Raw genomic sequence first — 18412 nt, 5'->3', positions numbered from 1 at the left:
AAATACATCACACAGTCCTAGACATTTGAGAAGTGTTCAACTTGATGTGATATTGTGATACTAAATCCAGCATATAAATCTCATTTGCTGTGTATTACTGTTTTTGTGAATAAAATAACAACAACAACAATAATTTAAAAACAGCAGCTAATGCAGTTAAAATAATTGCCATTGTTAGAAATTTCTGCTGCATTTACTACAATGATCCATCTTCCAAAGTACCACAGTTCACCTCTGGCATATAATTGTTGTCAAATGCTTTGTGATGGTTTTTACCTGGTGGACCTATAATCATCAACTGCGGACAATATTTAATGGTTCCAATTAATATCGGCAAAAAAATTAACTTTTAGGGCAACTCCTCTGGAAATTTGTATTTATCCTAAGAGCAGAATCCCAAGTTAGCATCCAATTTCTCCAATTTATGTCCCATTTCTACCAGTATCATTAGCTAGCATAAACTATACCAAGATCTAGGTCAACTTATCTTCTTCTTCGTTCCTTTAAAACGAAAATATTGTAGCTTTACTGTAGCTATTTCAGCTTATTATTTCATTCCTTTTCATCACTTGCAGCATTATTCTTTTAAGCGGTCCCTTTCTGGGTGCCCCTCTCTCTTCTTTTGAATGACTACATTACACAATACAACACAACATCACAAACCACACACAAATATCTCTGAGAGACGTGATTGCTAATTTTGAAAACACATTTTTCACTCTTGTGCCACTATGATGCAGGAGAAAAAAAGTTTCAAAAAAGAGTTTTTGTTTTTTTAAAAGGAAGAAGGAATGCAATTAGGAATACCATTTCTTTCTCTCTTTCCCATTCATACAAAAGAATCACGGTGAGCTTTATTTTTTACATACTGATTTGGAAGAAGAAACAAGCCATCCGGAATTGGATTTAGGTGAATGAGTTGGCTGGTAGAAGAACGAGGCTGGGTTATTTCATTCCAATTCTGCGGTTAGTGCAGAAAATGAAGTTGCATGGCAAAACTTGTACGCATGAATGAATTCCCTGAGTGATGAACAGAAGTTTAAAAGATCATTTGACGAAAGAACAAGCCAAAACACACCTCTAAAACAACCGTCAAACAACTTAAAAGAAAAAAACCCCATATCTCTTTAGAATGGCTTTCACAGTCCTCAGATTTTTTTATTATTATTATTATTATTATTATTATTATTATTATTATTATTAATAATATTATTAATATTATTATTATCATCATCATCAATACAACACAGCAAACGAGATCACTATGCTGCATTTCATATTTCATCACCAGTCGGGCGCTTTCCAAGCATCTAGGACTGCGTGATGCAGCGGCGAATTATGTGTGCCGATCCCAGTAAAGCGGCCTTTTGCAATTGACAGATGGAGATTTTGTCAATTCCGAAGGTTTTCAAATGTCCACTGAGATCCTTTGACACTGCACCCAGCGTGCCAAGGACCACTGGCTTATGCCGGAGTCGTTGCAGCTCGATTTTTAGATCTTCGTATTTCGCCAATTTCTCTAGCTGCTTCTCCTCAATTCTGCTGTCTCCTGGGATTGCAATGTCGATGATCCATACTTTCTTTCTCTCCACAATCAGGATGTCTGGTGTGTTATGCTTCAGAATTCGGTCAGTTTGAAGTCGGAAGTCCCACACTAGTTTTGCTTGCTCATTTTCAACCACTTTTTCGTGCTTATGATAACACCAGTTCTTTGCCACGGTAGATGGTAGTTCTGGCACACGTTCCAGTGGATCATCTGTGCCACAGCATCGTGTCTATACTTGTAGTCAGTCTGGAGCTCTGTTATCGGCTACAAGGGCCTTCAGGAAAGACCTTGCTGGTTGCAGCAAAAGAAATGGGGGGAGGTGTACGAGGCCTGGCTGCAACTATCCGAAAGTATGTAGTAGGGTACCTGCCCCATTCCCACAGCCTAACTTAATTTTTACTAGTGTACCCTGTAGTGAGCAAGGTTTTCATTAGGGCTTATGTTTGTGAGAACTACCATGTTTTCCTGGAAATACGATCTACTCAGAAAGTAAATCCTATCTTGATTTTTGCATGTGTGCCCAATATAAACAGAGTGGGCCTTCTCCGGGTCCCGTCAACTAAACAATGTCGGTTGGCGGGCCCCAGGCGAAGAGCCTTCTCTGTGGCGGCCCCGACTCTCTGGAACCAGCTCCCCCCAGAGATTAGAACTGCCCCTACCCTCCTCGCCTTTCTCAAACTCCTTAAAACCCACCTTTGTCGTCAGGCATGGGGGAACTGAGATATCTCCCCCGGGCCTATACAATTTATGTATGGTGTGCTTGTGTGTATGTCTGTTTAATAATGGGGTTTTTAATATTTTAAATTGTAAAGTATTAGATTTGTTATAAACTGTTTTTATTGTGTTGTGAGCCGCCCCGAGTCTACGGAGAGGGGCGGCATACAAATCTAATAAATAAATAAATAAATAAATAAATAAATAAATAAATAAATAAATAAATAAATAAATAAATAAATAAATAAATAAACCCTACCCTGCCCCCCCCAAGATACTTCCAGGTGGTTGGGTCATCTTTCAGCTGTTGAATTAATGCTTTACTAACCAGATACTCAAGCCAGTAATACTTGATTGGGTGGTTAAACTCTTTTAGCATTTGCCCTGCTTCAGCATCTATCTCCCAGCTAAATTTTATAACCATAACAATGATGACAACTGTAATTTTCTCACCTTCCTGAGGGATGTGGAGACAGTAAACATTTTTCTGGAAGCTGCTTCAACTGCAATAAAATTTCTACAGAAAGGAATGCAACAGCTCTCTGTTGACTGCACAATAATAACACTTCATAATTGCACGGTCTTTCTTTTCTTGTACCACTTTAATATACAGTGGGCAGATTAAAAGACAATGCATAAGCTCCCCTAAACACAACAGAATAACTTGGTCATGTCCTAATAATGTCCAATTAAGTTTCGATAGCCCTTTGCTTAGAATGATCTAGTATCTCATCAATCCCGGTTTATTAATTGTGCGAGTTACAGACTCAATACACCTGGATGATAGGAAGCTGGGGAAAGGTTGCCCTGATATAACCCTTTATGGCAGGTTAAAAAAAAAATCAGTGCGACCTCATAGAAGCAAAAAGGAATGAAACACTGAGAAACAACAGCTCGTTCACAGTCAGCAAAAGATCTTAAATGAAGACCAGATTACCCAAACGTGGGATTTCTGTCCCACAATACAGTGGTACCTCTACTTAAGAAGGCCTCTACTTAAGAAATTTTCTAGATAAGAACCGGGTGTTCAAGATTTTTTTGTCTCTTCTTAAGAACCATTTTCTACTTAAGAACCCAAGCCCGGAAAAATTTCCCAGGAGGTTTGAGAGCGGCATGAAGGCCCAGCCCGTTTCCTGCCATTCTCCCTTTAATCCTAGCCATTTCAGGCTTTTCTGGGCTGCCAGAAGAGCCTTTCGGTGGTGCTTAAGGAGGCTTTGGCAGTCCAGAGCGAACAAAGCATTTTCCTTTCTCTGGGCGCTTGGAGAGGGAATAAACCACTTCGCTGTGGTGACTCCCTCGCGCTGCCTCCCACACACCCAGGTTGCCTCCCGGAGCATCTGGGCACGGAAAGGCAAAAGGGGATGCTTCGCCCCGGTCAAATCAACGCAGCTTCAGCCAAACCGAGAAGCCACCACAGTGAAGGAAAGGCACTGGCTACCTCAGGGACCGCCTTCTGCTGCATGAATCCCAGCGACCAGTTAGGTCCCACAGAGTGGATCTTCTCCGGGTCCCGTCAACTAAGCAATGTCGCCTGGCGGGACCCAGGGGAAGAGCCTTCTCTGTGGCGGCCCCAGCCCTCTGGAACCAACTCCCCCCAGAGATTAGAACGGCCCCCACCCTCCTTGCCTTTCGTAAACAACTTAAAACCCACCTCTGCCACCAGGCATGGGGGAATTGAGATCCTCTTTCCCCCTAGGCCTTTACAATTCTATGCATGGTATGTATGTATGTATGTATGTATGTATGTTTGGTTTTTATATTAATTGATTTTTAATCATCAATACCAAATTACTATTGTACACTGTTTTATTGTCGCTGTTAGCCGCCCCGAGTCTCTGGAGAGGGGCGGCATACAAATCCAATCAATCAATCAATCAATCAATCAATAGATCAATAGATCAATAGATCAATAGATCAATAGATAAATAGATAAATAGATAAATAAATAAATAAATAAATAAATAAATAAATAAATAAAGTGAGTGAGAGGAGAGGAGAGGGAAGCCCTTCAGCATGGGAAGGAAGTGAAAGCAGGTAGAAGCAGCAGCCTTCTTTCGGTCAAAGGAGCAGGAGGATCCCCCCTCTTGCGTGCCTAGGTTTCTCTCTCTGGTGCAGTGTATGGGAGGCAGCCTTGCGCCGGGTGCATGGGAGGCACGTGCTCCTTCTCGTCGCCTCAAAGTCCCTCTTTATTTTTTTAAGCCTTAAAGTTTTGGATTTTTTTGACTCCCCTCATCTCACTTTCTTCCTTTGGCAGCGACTGTCTTCCTCCTCTTCTTCTTCCTCCTCCTCCCACCCAAATTCCGAGATTTTATTCCCTTCCTAATGGATTTGCACACATTATTTGCTTTAACATTGATTCCTTTCCCCCCCCATTATTTTTATTAATTTTCATAAAATAGACGAACAGACAGACATACATTTAACATAAAAGTGGGGTTGTATTTTCCCCGCTTATCTTAAAAGTATAAATTTGAATACAGAAAAAAGAATACATATTTAAATACAATTCATTATTGTAAATGTTAAGAAATAATTTGTTAAACTTCTCATTATAATTTTTCATATTTAAAACTAATTCTAATATAAATTCAAAATTCTTCTCATAATAATTCTTCATATATAAACTAATTCTAATATACTTCTAAAACAAACATATTCTAGGTAATTCTATTATAGCACATAAATCTTATCTTTGCCGAAACAATTTACTCATTTATTTAATTATTTATCTTAACCTTCTACTGTTTCTTCTTATTTATCCATATATAAACTTTGTTCCATGTTTCATAAAATTCCGTATCTTCTTGATCATTTAAGCGTCTTGTCATCATATCCATTTCAGCGCAATCTAATATTTTTGTAATGACTTCTTCTTCTTTGGGGATATCCTCCCCTTTCCAGTTTTGCGCATATATAATCCTAGCCGCAGTTAAAATATGTATAATTAAATATAAAATTTCTTTCTGAGATTTTATTCCTTTCCTAATGGATTTGCACACATTATTTGCTTTTACATTGATTCCTATGGGAAAAATTGCTTCTGCTTCCAAACTTTTTTACTTAAGAACCTGGTGACAGAACAAATTAAGGTAAGTTCTTAAATAGAGGTACCACTGTATCTTCATTTTAATCCACTTCACCAATGTTTCTCAATCCTACCCACTTTAAGATATGTGGAATTCAATTCACAGAACTCCAGCCAACTGACTGAGAAGTATTGCCTCTGTATGAATCAATGGTAAGACAGTACAGTTCTGGTCACCGCACCTCAAGAAGGATATAATGGAACTGGAAAAGGTGCAAAAAAGGGCAACAAGAATGATCAAGGGAATGGAGAACTTCCCTTATGAAACCAGGTTGCAGTACCTTGGTCTCTACCACAGTGGTTCTCAACCTGGGGGTCGGGACCCCTTTGGAGGGTCAAATGACCGTTTCACAGGGGTCGCCTAAGACAAATTTCCCAATGTGTTAGGAACTAAAGCTCCTATTCCGGCGCCTTGGAACATATTTTGACAATCCGACCAATCAGGCGTTTACAGTGGGGGTGTCCCTCTGACCTTCCTTCCAATCAGCTTAAAGCTCTGTTGGGAGAATTGGCGCTAGATTTATGGTTGGGGGTCACCACAACATGAGGAACTTTATTAAGGGGTCGCGAACCACTGCTCTACCGCTTCAAAGGTTTTATTCTTCTGATTCAAAAGAAGAAAGCTGTCTGTGTCTTACTGTGGTTTAACTGCCAGGCTTCACCAAAGAGACGCTGAAGGCACTAAAGCACCAGGATTATGCAGTTTGCAAAGGAAGATATACAGACAAGGACACAAAGCCCTGTAGAGACGTATGTTTATGATCAAGGTCATCATCACCCTGGGAAGGTGTTTCATAAACATGGCAAGTTAAAGATAAGTGAATTCAACTTTTAGAGTTCTCCAAAACACATTTAAAAGAGGCAAAAAAAGTCCATGGTATTTGGAACGCCAAAGATAAAGTCCATCATGATAACAGATTTCTCTCTGCTGAGTTAATAGAGTGGAATAAGTTCTATTTTAAACCTCTTCGTGATATTTCTGAATGGGTTTGAGTTAACATGACAACCCCTTAAAACCTAGCAAATATATTATATCCTAAGCCTGCATAGCCTAGAACAGGGGCAGGCAAAGTTGGCTCTTCTATGACATGTGAACTTCAACTCCCAGAATTCCTCAACTGGCATGATTGGCTCAGGAATTCTGGGAGTTGAAGTCCACAAGTCATAGAAGAGCCAACTTCGCCTACCCCTGGCCTAGAGCAGTGAGGGCGAACCTTTTTTTGGTTTGCATGCCAAAAGGGTGTGTGTCTGTGTGCTAGCATGCATGCACATGCCCACACCCCTTCCCTCCCCCACACGCCTACGCCCCCCACCCTGCACATGCGCACAATCCCACACCCATCCTCACACATATGCACAGGCCTCACTGAAGTTTGGAATGGTGAAAAAAATGGCTAAAAAACCCAGAGGTTCATAAAAACGCACTTCTGGTTTTCCCAGTGTGCTGTTTTCTGCACTCCGTAGCCTTCAGGAAGCTTCCTGAAGCCCCGGAATGCAAAAAACAGCACAACGGGTAAACTGGAAGTCCATTTTTCCAAACCTCTGTTTTTTTGCATTCCAGGACTTCAGGGAAGCTTCCCTGAAGCCTCCAGAGGGCAAAACGGCATTCCCCAAGGTCAAAAATCAGCTGTCAAGCATGTGCATGCGCGCTTGTGCTGACATAGGGCAACGCCTCGTGTGCCCTCTGATATGGCTCCATGTGCCATCTGTGGCATAGGTTCGCCATCACGGGCCTAGAGTCTACTGTACTTCAGTTGTTATATATATTATACAATAACGATCATGTAACCAATGACTGTGGTACCTCTACTTACAAACTTAATTAGTTCCGTGACCAGGTTCTTAAGTAGAAAAGTTTGTAAGAAAAAGCAATTTTTCCCATAGGACTCAATGTAAAAGCAAATAATGTGTGCAATTGGGGAAACCACAGGGAGGGTGGAGGCCCTGTTTCTTCCCAGGAGATTCCTAGAGAGGCCCCACGGAGGCTTCTCCTCTCCTTTTCTGGCCCTGTTTCCTCCCAGGAGATTCCTAGAGAGGCCCCATGGAGGCTTCTCCCTGCCTTTTCTGGCCCTGTTTCCTCCCAGGAGATTCCTAGAGAAGCCCCATGGAAGCTTCTTTCTGCCTTTTCTGGCCCTGTTTCCTTCCAGGAGATTCCTAGAGAGGCCCCACAGAGGCTTCTCCCTGCCTTTTCTGGCCCTGTTTCCTCTCAGGAGATTCCTAGAGAAGCCCCACAGAAGCTTCTCCCCGCCTTTTCTGGCCCTGTTTCCTCCAAGGAGATTCCTAGAGAGGCCCCAGGGAGGCTTCTCACTGCATTTTTTGGCCCTTTTTCCTCCCAGGAGATTCCTAGAGAAGCCCCATGGAGGCTTCTCCCTACCTTTTCTGGCCCTGTTTCCTCCCAGGAGATTCCTAGTGAGGCCCCATGGAGGCTTCTCCGTGCCTTTTCTGGCCCTGTTTCCTCCCAGGAGATTCCTAGAGAGGCCCCACATAGGCTTCTCCCTGCCCTTTCTGGTTACAGTTTCAGGGGCTCGGGTTTGTAAGTGGAAAATAATTCTTCAGAAGAGGCAACAAAATCTTGAACCCCCGCTTCTTATCTAGAAAAGTTCGTAAGCAGAGGCATTCTTGGGTAGAGGTACCACTGTATATTACATTAAGCACGTATTCCCCTCCCTAAACTGTAAGACTGGGATAATAATTCCCAGAGACATAAGCCTGGTGAGAGCACAGCAGCAAAATGGCAGCCAAACTATAATTATAGCATTAGCAAGCAGGAACTTTCACTTATCGTTGTACTTCATGTCACATCAGCTTCCACCCATTTATGTTCAAACAAAAATCTGCATACTTGTTCTACCAGAAATATTAGGATGTCATGCAGGCAGTGTATTATAGAAACATAGAAAGATAGAAGTCTGACGGCAGAAAAAGACCTCATGGTCCATCTAGTCTGCCCTTATACTATTTTCTGTATTTTATCTTAGGATGGATATATGTTTATCCCAGGCATGTTTAAATTCAGTTACTGTGGATTTATCTACCACGTCTGCTGGAAGTTTGTTCCAAGGATCTACTACTCTTTCAGTAAAATAATATTTTCTCATGTTGCTTTTGATCTTTCCCCCAACTAACTTCAGATTGTGACCCCTTGTTCTTGTGTTCACTTTCCTATTAAAAACACTTCCCTCCTGGACCTTATTTAACCCTTTAACATATTTAAATGTTTTGATCATGTCCCCCCTTTTCCTTCTGTCCTCCAGACTATACAGATTGAGTTCATTAAGTCTTTCCTGATACGTTTTATGCTTAAGACCTTCCACCATTCTTATAGCCCGTCTTTGGACCCGTTCAATTTTGTCAATATCTTTTTGTAGGTGAGGTCTCCAGAACTGAACACAGTATTCCAAATGTGGTCTCACCAGCATTCTATATAGCAGGATCATAATCTCCCTCTTCCTGCTTGTTATACCTCTAGCTATGCAGCCATTTTATTCCTTTTAGTAATGGTCATTTTGCCTATCTCCGGCTTTACACTCAATCTAACAGACTATTCTGCCATTTGACTGGTTTTTTCCCCCATGGCGTATTTATGTGGGGTTGTTTATGTGTACCCTTATGCGCGGTTTGTGTGAAAGATACGAGCAAGAGCTGTAAGAGCATAACCATATACATGATGAAATGGATTTTAGTCCATGAAAGCTGCTGTCATAATGTATTTAACAGACGCCTATTTAAGGGAAAAGCGAAACATTTGCTTGCGCAAGCAATGAGCCCACCACATTTTAAAATAATCATAAGATTACTGTGAGGGAAGAGGTTTGAGACTACAAGAAAAATATTATGCAAATGCAATTGCAGTCTGGCTTCCCAAAATATATTTTTCATTATATTCAGATCAGTGAAGGGCTGCAAAAATGTTTACCACCACACTGTGGGCGTGGCTTATTTTGTGGGTGTGGCTTGCCGGTCATGTGACCAGGTGGGAGTAGCTTGACGATCATGTGTCCGGGGATGGCTTAAATGTCATGTGACTGGCATAAAGATGGTTTAAAGGTGGCGAACTTGACGTCACTCATGTCAAGGGTTTGGGTTAGGGGGCCTGGCCTCTCCTCGTCTCAAAGAGATACAATTTCTCTATCTATTTACTATTATTGAATATCCAAAATATACTATTTAATTCTATGGATATATGCCATATGTGTACATACATATTACACAGAGGCACACAAAAATATACATTATCTACTATATAAACTGAATGTGTATGTAGACACACACACACACAGCTCTTCTAAAATTATACACGTTCAACCTCATTTACCGCGGTAGGAAAAACATACCCAGAACCCAGAAGGAAAAAAAAGAAAAAAAAATCAAAAATTTTCTATGGTTCCGCATACCTGACTGTATCTGTAGGAGCCCATCACTGATTCAGATGTGCTGTGATTCACAACAGTGTCAAAAACAGGAAAACCTTATCAATTAATTGGCTCTAGATCAGTGTTTTTCAACCAGTGTGCCGTGGCACACTAGTGTGCCGCGAGACATGGTTAGGTGTGCCGCGAAGCTCAGAGAGAGAAAGAAAACAAGAGAGAGAAAGAAAGCAAGAGAGAGAAAGAAAGAAAGCAAGAGAGAGAGAAAGAGAACAAGAGAGAAAGCAAGCAAGAGAGAGAAAAAGCAAGAGAGAGAAAGAAAGCAAGAGAGAAAGCAAGCAAGAGAGAGAGAAAGAAATAAAGCAAGAGAGAGAGAAAGCAAGCAAGAGAGAGCAAGAGAGAGAAAGAAAGAAAGCAAGAGAGAGAGAGAGAAAGACATAGAGGGAAGTAGGGAGGGAGAGAGAAAGAGCAAAAAAGAGAAAAGAAGGAAGAGAGAAAGAAAGAGGGATGGAGAGAGAGAGAGAAAAAAAAGAGGGAGAGAAAGAGGGAGAGAGAAATAGAGCGAAAGGGAGGAAGAGAGAGAATTTTTTTGTCCAAACTTTTTTTAGCCCCCCCCCCCCAATGTGCCCCATGGTTTTGTAAATGTAAAAAATGTGCCGAGGCTCAAAAAAGGTTGAAAATCACTGCTCTAGATACATGTGGGTGTGAGTCTGAGAATTCAGACTCTTTATTAATTTCCTAGTAGAAGCAGCAACATACTTTTGGATGAAAAGGAACATAACCCCGAAACAAAGCTACGTTTAAGTAATTGCTTACAACGCCCAACATAAAACCTGTTTTTTGAAAGAAGTCTGCTTAGCCCATGACTGTGAACACATTCACTACTACAGAAACTATTACAATTACTTTTCACCAGTAATGCGCGGTGGGGGTAGTAGGTTTATGCACTATTTATTAGATATTTAATAGTTTTTTAATTGTCCTTCCTTCTCTAATACCTTAGTATGATCCTTAATTACTTTTAAAATAGGAAATAATTAAATAGTATGTTTTTACCCATAAACACTTTAATCATTGTAATCATTATCTAGAACTGAACTTTTATAGCAATAAAAGAAAATTGAGCTACTTGCCTAATCTGTTATCCTACTGAACCTGAAAGTGTTACTTTGCTCCTCAACAAATAACGCTGTCTATCATTTGTCCTTTTTGTGGCTATTCAAATAATGTGGCTTAATCAACTGAAGAAAGAGTCCAAGCACCTATTTGAAAACGTATCTTCGTCGGTAAGCCACTCCCATTCAGTCACATGATTGTCAAGCCACTCCTACCCGGTCACATGGCCATCAAGCCACACCCACACAATAAGCCACGCCCACAAGGTGGTAGTAAATTTTTTTTGCAGTCCTTCACTGCTTTTCAGGAATGGCTCAATAGTGACTCAAAATGAAGAAAATGCAGTTTTACCCTCCCTGTTTATAAACAGTTCTGAGGCTAACCCAGATGTACAATCATGTTTATGCCATTAAGTCCCTTTTAATTATACATTCCACCATACACTTTTCAACAGCATCACAAATAGCCGGGGAGTATTTTTCCATTTTCCTCAGTGTTGCGTCTCCATTAAAATTGAATGACTGCTGGACTCGATACAGCCTGAGATTAGAAGTCTTATCACACCCAGAGATCACTTCTATAGATTTACACGGGCTTCTCCTATTGTTATTGGGCATCAATAAAACATGGTGATGCTGATCAAGAGATATGAGTTAATAAAGACTAAGAAATCCCTATGCGGTAGGCCTAATCCAAGACAACTACATAATGTGCTTGTTTTAGTGGTTAAGGCCTCGGCCTAGAAACCAGGACATTGCGAGTGCTAGCCCTGCCTTAGCCATAAAAGCCAACTGGATGACCTTGGCCCATAGTTCATTTCACACAATGATTGTTGTGTAGAAAATAAATCTGTCTGTCTGTCTGTCTGTCTGTCTGTCTGTCTGTCTGTCTGTCTGTCTGTCTGTCTGTCTGTCTGTCTATCTATCTATCTATCTATCTATCTATCTATCTATCTATCTATTTTATTTATTTAATCTATTTATTCAATTTTTTAATGCCGCCCTTCTCGTTAGACTCAGGGCGGCTTACAACATGTTAGCACTTTTTAACAGAGCCAGCCTATTGCCCCCACAATCCGGGTCCTCATTTTACCCACCTCGGAAGGATGGAAGGCTGAGTCAACCTTGAGCCGGTGATGAGATTTGAACTGCTGACCTACAGATCTGGCACTCAGCTTTAGTGGCCTGCAGTACTGCACTCTACCCACTGCGCCACTGAGGAAAGAAGTGAGCAGGATATGTTCAATGCCTTGAGATATGTATAAAAATAATAAATGGAATGGTACCGCTGGCTGGGGAATTTTGGGAATCAGAATATAATAGAATAGAATTTTATTGGGCAATGTGATTGGACACACAAGGAATTTGTCTTGGTGCATATGCTCTCAGTGTACATAAAATAAAATATACATTTGTCAAGAATCACGTGGTACAACACTTAATGATTGTCATAGGCGTCAAATAAGCAATGAAGAAGCAATATTAATAAAAATCTTAGGATATAAGCAACAAGTTACAGTCATACAGTCAACAAATTCTACCTCTCTGGAATTTGGTCAAGTCGTTTCCAAATAAAAGAAAGGCCGCAGCGTTATACATCCAAGTCCTTTAATGCAGGGGTCTCCAACCTTGGCAAAAAGAATCAGAATAGAAAATGCAAACTTGGAGGAAACGAATTTGTAGATGACCCTCACTCTGTCAAAGATCTTGGAGTACTCATATCCAACGACCTAAGTCCTAGAGCCAAAACAACATTGCCAAAAAAAAGCACTAAGAATTGTTAATCTAATCTTACGTAGCTTCTTCTTTGGCAACATTGCACTGCTAACCAGAGCATACAAAACCTTTGTTAGACCAATTCTAGAATACAGCTCACCTGTATGGAACCCGCATTGCACATCAGGCATTAATACAATTGAGAGAGTCCAGAAATATTTCACTCCTCCTCCCGCAATAAAAGACCTTATTCCACCAGACTTGAAATACTGCAATTAGAAAATGTACAACTACATCGCCTCTGATCTGATCTAAATGTAGTTCTTAAAATCATACACGAAAATGTCCTTCCTGTTAATGACTACTTCACCTTCAACCGCAGCAATACACGAGCAAGTAATAAATTCAAACTAAATGTAAACCACTCTAAACTCGACTGCAGAAAATACAACTTCAGCAATAGAGTGATCAATGCCTGGAATGCATTACCTGACTCTGTGGTTTCTTCTCCAAACCCCCAAAATTTTAACCTTAGACTGTCTACAGTTAACTCCAAGAGGTCTGTAAGGGGCGTGCATAAGCGCACCATTGTGCCTACCATCCCTGTCCTAATGTCCTCTTTTATCATTACTTTTTACGTATGTTATGTTTATAGAAACTACTATACTATATATGTTTGACAAATAAAATAAATAAACAAATGAATAAACTTTAAGACTTGTGGACTTCAACTCCCAGAGTTCCTCAGTCAGCTCTGCTGACTGAGGAATTCTGGGAATTGAAGTCCACAAGTCTTAAAGTTACCAAGTTTGGAGATCCCTGTTTAAATGCACCAGTGAGTTTCCAAAATCACAACACAAACCTCTCAATGTTCTGCTCAATACTTCACTCTAACGCTACTCAGCTCTCCATTCAAAACTCCTCATGTCAAATCAAGAGTGAGTAGTTTTCTCAGGATCGGTCTCACCGATTCATTATTCTGTCCATCCATCCAAAAGCCTTTGGACACTTCCTGCTTCAAATTTACTAGTCTCTAACTTGAAAAAGAATGGAGAGCATCTTGATGATGATCGGGGAGCAGATATTCAAAATATGAAGTGTGAGCCAGGGAAAGAAAGAAAAAAAGAAAGAAGGAAGGAAAGAAGGAAGAAGGGAGGAAAGAAGGAAAGAAAGAAAAAAAGGAAGGAAAGAAAGAAAGAAAGAAAGAAAGAAAAAAGAGGTAAGGGAAGGAAGGAAGGAAAGAAGGGAGGAAAGAAAAAGAAAGAAAGAAGGAAAGAAAAAGAAAGAAAGAAGGAAGGAAATTGATAGAAAAAAGATGAATAGAGGAAGAAAGGAAGGAGGGAAGGAGGAAAGATGGAAAGAAAGAAAAAAGAAGGAAGAAAGGAAAGAAAGGAAGGAAAGAGGGAAGGAAGGAAGGAAGGAAGGAAGGAAGGAAGGAAGGAAGGAAGGAACTTAGCTCAACCCCACCTGGAGCCATTTCATAAAATGAAGTGGGGCTAAAGCCCCCTTCCAGCCTTGCTCCAATTACTGACCTGGAGTCAGTACCTTGTGGAGCAGAGGCAGAGCTCAAAAAGCAGCCCCTAATTTGAATTCATAATTTTTTTTTGTTCAGCCTGGCAATCTTTGCATTTCAATGGGGAACACGCATGCTCCTGGTTTGCTCATGCCTGTCGATCATTGGAAAGCTGGTCGCGAAAGGAGCGTGAGGCTCCACCCACCCACCTAGATGCCGCCACTTGCGTTCTTTTACCCTGTGCGCATGCGTAGGCTTTGCGCATGTGCAGAGAATAAAATAACCCAAATGGCGGTGGGCGGAGCTTCGCTTTCCCTTTGTGACTGGTTCTCCGACGACCGACAGTCACAAGCGAACCAGGGGCATTTCACCTGACACAATCTTTTGTGCCCCAATTCCTTTACCGTAGATCCATACCCCCAGCCCCAAATTCTGGTAGCCTTCGACGTACGACAACATTGGAGCCCAACATTTTGCATTGTTGAGTGAGACATTTTGTTAAGCGAGCCATGCCCCATTTTATGACCTTTCTCACCACCATTAAAGGAATCGCTGCAGTTGTGAAGTTAGCAACCTGGTTGCTAAGTGAATCTGACTTCCTGTTTCATTTTGCTCATCAGGAAGTCGCCAAAGGGGATTATGTGACCTTGGGGCCTATCCCATCCTTGAGGCGCCCCCTTCTCGCATAATGACTGTATTGGGGAGAGCCAGGATCGCTTTAACGACCGCAACCACTTCACAACAGCAATTTGGGCCTCAACGGTGGTTAAGTCCCAGGATTGCTTTAGAATAGAATAGAATAGAATAGAATTTTTATTGCCCAAGTGTGATTGGACACACAAGGATTTTGTCTTGGTGCATATGCTCTCAGCATACATAAAATAAGATATACATTTGTCAAGAATCACGTGGTACAACACTTAATGATTGTCATAGGGGTCAAATAAGCAATGAAGAAGCAATATTAATAAAAATATTAGGATATAAGCAACAAGTTACAGTCATACAGTCAACATGGCAGGAAATGGGTGATAGGAATGATGAGGAAAACTAGTAGAATAGAAGTGCAGATTTAGTAGAAAGTCTGACAGTGTTGAGGGAATTATTTGCTTAGTAGAGTGATGGCGTTCGGAAAAAAACTGTTCTTGTGTCTAGTTGTCTTGGTGTGCAGTGCTCTGTAGCGACGTTTTGAGGGTAGGAGTTGAAACAATTTGTGTCCAGGATGTGAGGGATCAGTAATTGTAGAAAATGAAATGACCACGGCAACCGCATGACCTTAATTCTGGGCTCCACTGTGGTCACAAGTCGAGGACTCCCTGAGGATGCAGAACGTACAAGAAATCCCCTACTTACGACCCTTCTTGAGGCAACCCGGGGCTGAGGCACCTCGTTCCGCATAACAAACGCAATGAAGAGCTCCGGGATCGCTTTAACAACTGTGACAACTTCACAACCACAATTTGGGCCTCAACGGTGGTTGCGTGTCGAGGCACAACATCTGTAGAACCCCTCCTCAAGTTACGATCCTCCTTTCAGCAACCCAGGGCCTCCCTTCCTCCACTCCTGAGGCACTCCTTCCGCATAATGACCAAAATGGAGAGAATCGGGTGCCTTGCTTAACAGCAGCAATTCTGGGCTCCATTGTGGTCATAAGTCAAGGACTTCTTGTGAATGCGCAAAAGCTGTATAGGTAATCCTCGCCTTATGACCATTCTTCCAGCAACTCAGGGCCTACACCCACCCTTGAGGCACCCCCTTCCACATAATGACCGTATCGGGGAGACCGAGGATCACTTTAACGACCGCAACAACTTCATGGTCCTCATTTTGGGCTCCCCTGTGGTCACAAGTCGAGGACTCCCTGAGGATGCAGAACGTACCAGAAGTCCCCCACTTACAACCTTACTTCCAGCAATCCAGGTGCCCCCAGCCCCTGAGGCACCTCCTTCCGCATAATGACCATAATAGGAGCACTAGGCTCACTTTAACGACCGCGACCACTTCACGATCGCAATTTGGGGCCTCAGCGGAGATTGTAAATCAAGGCATGATATCTGCAGAAGCCCTCCTCAACTTACGACCCTTCTTTCAGGGACCCTCCACCCTGCACCTGAGGCACTCCGTATAACAACCGTAAGGGAAAGCGTTGGGCTCGCTTTACCAACTGCTACAACTTCACGATCACAATTTGGGGCCTCAACGGCGGTTGTAAATGGAGGCACGACATCTGCAGAAGCCCTTCTCAACTTACGACCCTCCTTTCAGCAACCCAGAGCCTCCCCTCCCAAAACTCTTGAGGCACCCTGTTCCGCATAATGACCGTAATGGGGAGCACCAGGCTCGCTTTAACGACCGCAACAACTTCACGACCGCAATTTGGGGTCTCAACAGCCATTGTAATTCAAGGCACAACATCTGCAGAAGTCCTCCTTGACTTATAACCCTCCTTTCAGCTACTCCCCACCCCTGAGGCACCCCGTTCTGTATAACAACCATAATGGGGAGCCCCGGGATCGCTTTAACGACTGTGACAACTTCACGACCGCAATTTGGGGCCTCAATGGTGATTGCAAGTCGAGGCACAACATCCTTGACTTACAACCTTCCTTTCAGCAACCCCTAACCCCACTCCTGAGGCTCCCCGTTCTGCATAACAATCGTAACGCTGGGATCGCTTTAATGACTGCCACAACTTCACAACCGCAATTTGGAGCCTCAACATAACTTGAGAAGTCCTCCTCGACTTACGACCTGTTTTCAGCAACCCAGGGCCTCCCCCCCCACAACCCCTGAAGCACCCTGTTCCGCATAATGACCGTACACCGGTCTCACTTTAATGACCCCGACAACTTCCCAACTGCAATTGGGACCTCACCGGCAGTTGTAAATCGAGGCGCAACCCCTGTAGAAGTCCTCATTCATTTATGACCTCTTCTTTCAGCAACCAAGGACCTCCCCACACACCCCGTTCCGCATAACCACCGTAAACGGGGGGCGGGAGCGTCGGGAATCGCTTTAGCGACCGGGACAACTTCACGACCGCAACGGCGGTTGCAAATCGAAATCCTCCTCGACTTACGACCACCCCTGAGGCCACCCCCGTTTCGCACAACGACCGTAAACGGAGGGAGCGACGGGAATCGCTTCGAAACGCCCGCGCCAACACGACGGGTCGCTTAAGCCGAGGACGCCCGGCCCTAGCGGGCCGCTCAAGTCACCCCGGAAGAAGGCGGCTCCTTTTCTCCGACGGTCGCTCCCCCGCTTTACGACGGACCGCTTCTCGCGACCCGCCCCCCCTTTTCCACCCCTCCCGGTTCGACTCACCATATTACAAATGGAGGCGATGTTTCTGACAGTCATGAGTCTAATCCCGGGTGCAGCGAGTCCCCACCGCCATCTTTAGAAGGGGAAAGCCGGCATGGCCGCGGCTGGAGAAGCGCAGGAGGGCCGGGCACACGCACAGAGAAGCAGCCCTGCAAAAGCGGCGGCGGCGGCTGCAGCTGCAGCCGGGAAGGCGGCGGCAGGAGGCGCGCGGATCAGCTGCACTGCGCCGGGCAGAGCATGGCTGGCGGGGGCGACGCGGGACTCTGCAAGGCGGAGGACCTCCGGAGGCTTAAAAAAATTTTTTTTTTGCCTGCCTGGCCAGGACGTCCCGGCTTCTCACTCGGCCGCTTTCTTTCCTCCTTCGCCTCCTTCCCGCCGCTGCCCCGCCTCCGCCTCCTTTCCCCCTCGCGCCGGTCTCTCCATCGCAGCTCGAGATTCACTTTGACAGCGGCGGCGGGTTGTGGTTTTTTGTTTTTTTTTGCCAGGACGGTCAATCCCCGAAGGTGACGCGGATGCCGGCCAATTGTCGTGCCTGCTTTTCCGGGGGAAAAGGCCAATGGGAGCGGGGGAAAGGGGGACGTACCCAAGGCAACGCCCCGCCCACCGGACCTCAGCCTGAGGAGGCGATGTAGGGGAGAATAGAGTAGAGTAGAGTATAATAACAGAATAGGAGTCTGTACAGTAAAATAGAATAGAATAGAATAAAACAGAATACAAATCTAATAAATAAATAAATACAAATCTAATTAATAAATAAATAAATAGAGTAGAACAGAGTCGAGTAGAGTATAGAATTACTATAAAGATAGAATTATTATTATTAAAGTATAAAAATAGAATTCTTTATTGGCCGTGTGGATGAATACACAAGGAATTTGTCTTTGGTGTATGCAGACTAGACTAGACTAGACTAGAATAGAATAGAACAGAACAGCAGAGTATAATAGAACAGAATAGGAGTAGAGTAAAATAGAATAAAATAAAACAGAATACAAATCTAATAAATAAATAAATACAAACCTAATAAATAAA

The 18412-nt window shown here is 43.0% G+C and overlaps 1 protein-coding gene across 1 annotated transcript in view; it reads right to left on the bottom strand.

Moving 5' to 3' along the window:
* Nucleotides 1–17922, bottom strand: part of USP46 (ubiquitin specific peptidase 46) — a 52999-nt gene extending 35077 nt beyond the window's left edge. Inside the window, exon 1 of the mRNA XM_070757195.1 lies at nucleotides 17381–17922. Within this exon, the coding sequence (XP_070613296.1) occupies nucleotides 17381–17416 (36 nt within the window). The 5' untranslated portion in view covers nucleotides 17417–17922. The remainder of the gene's footprint in view (nucleotides 1–17380) is intronic.
* Nucleotides 17923–18412: the final 490 nt, after the last annotated feature.

This window comes from Erythrolamprus reginae, chromosome 7 (assembly GCF_031021105.1).
Source record: "Erythrolamprus reginae isolate rEryReg1 chromosome 7, rEryReg1.hap1, whole genome shotgun sequence".
Classification (NCBI taxonomy): Eukaryota; Metazoa; Chordata; class Lepidosauria; order Squamata; family Dipsadidae; genus Erythrolamprus; species Erythrolamprus reginae.
Note: the sequence above shows the minus strand (reverse complement) of the source record. Positions and strands in the feature narration are given on the sequence as shown.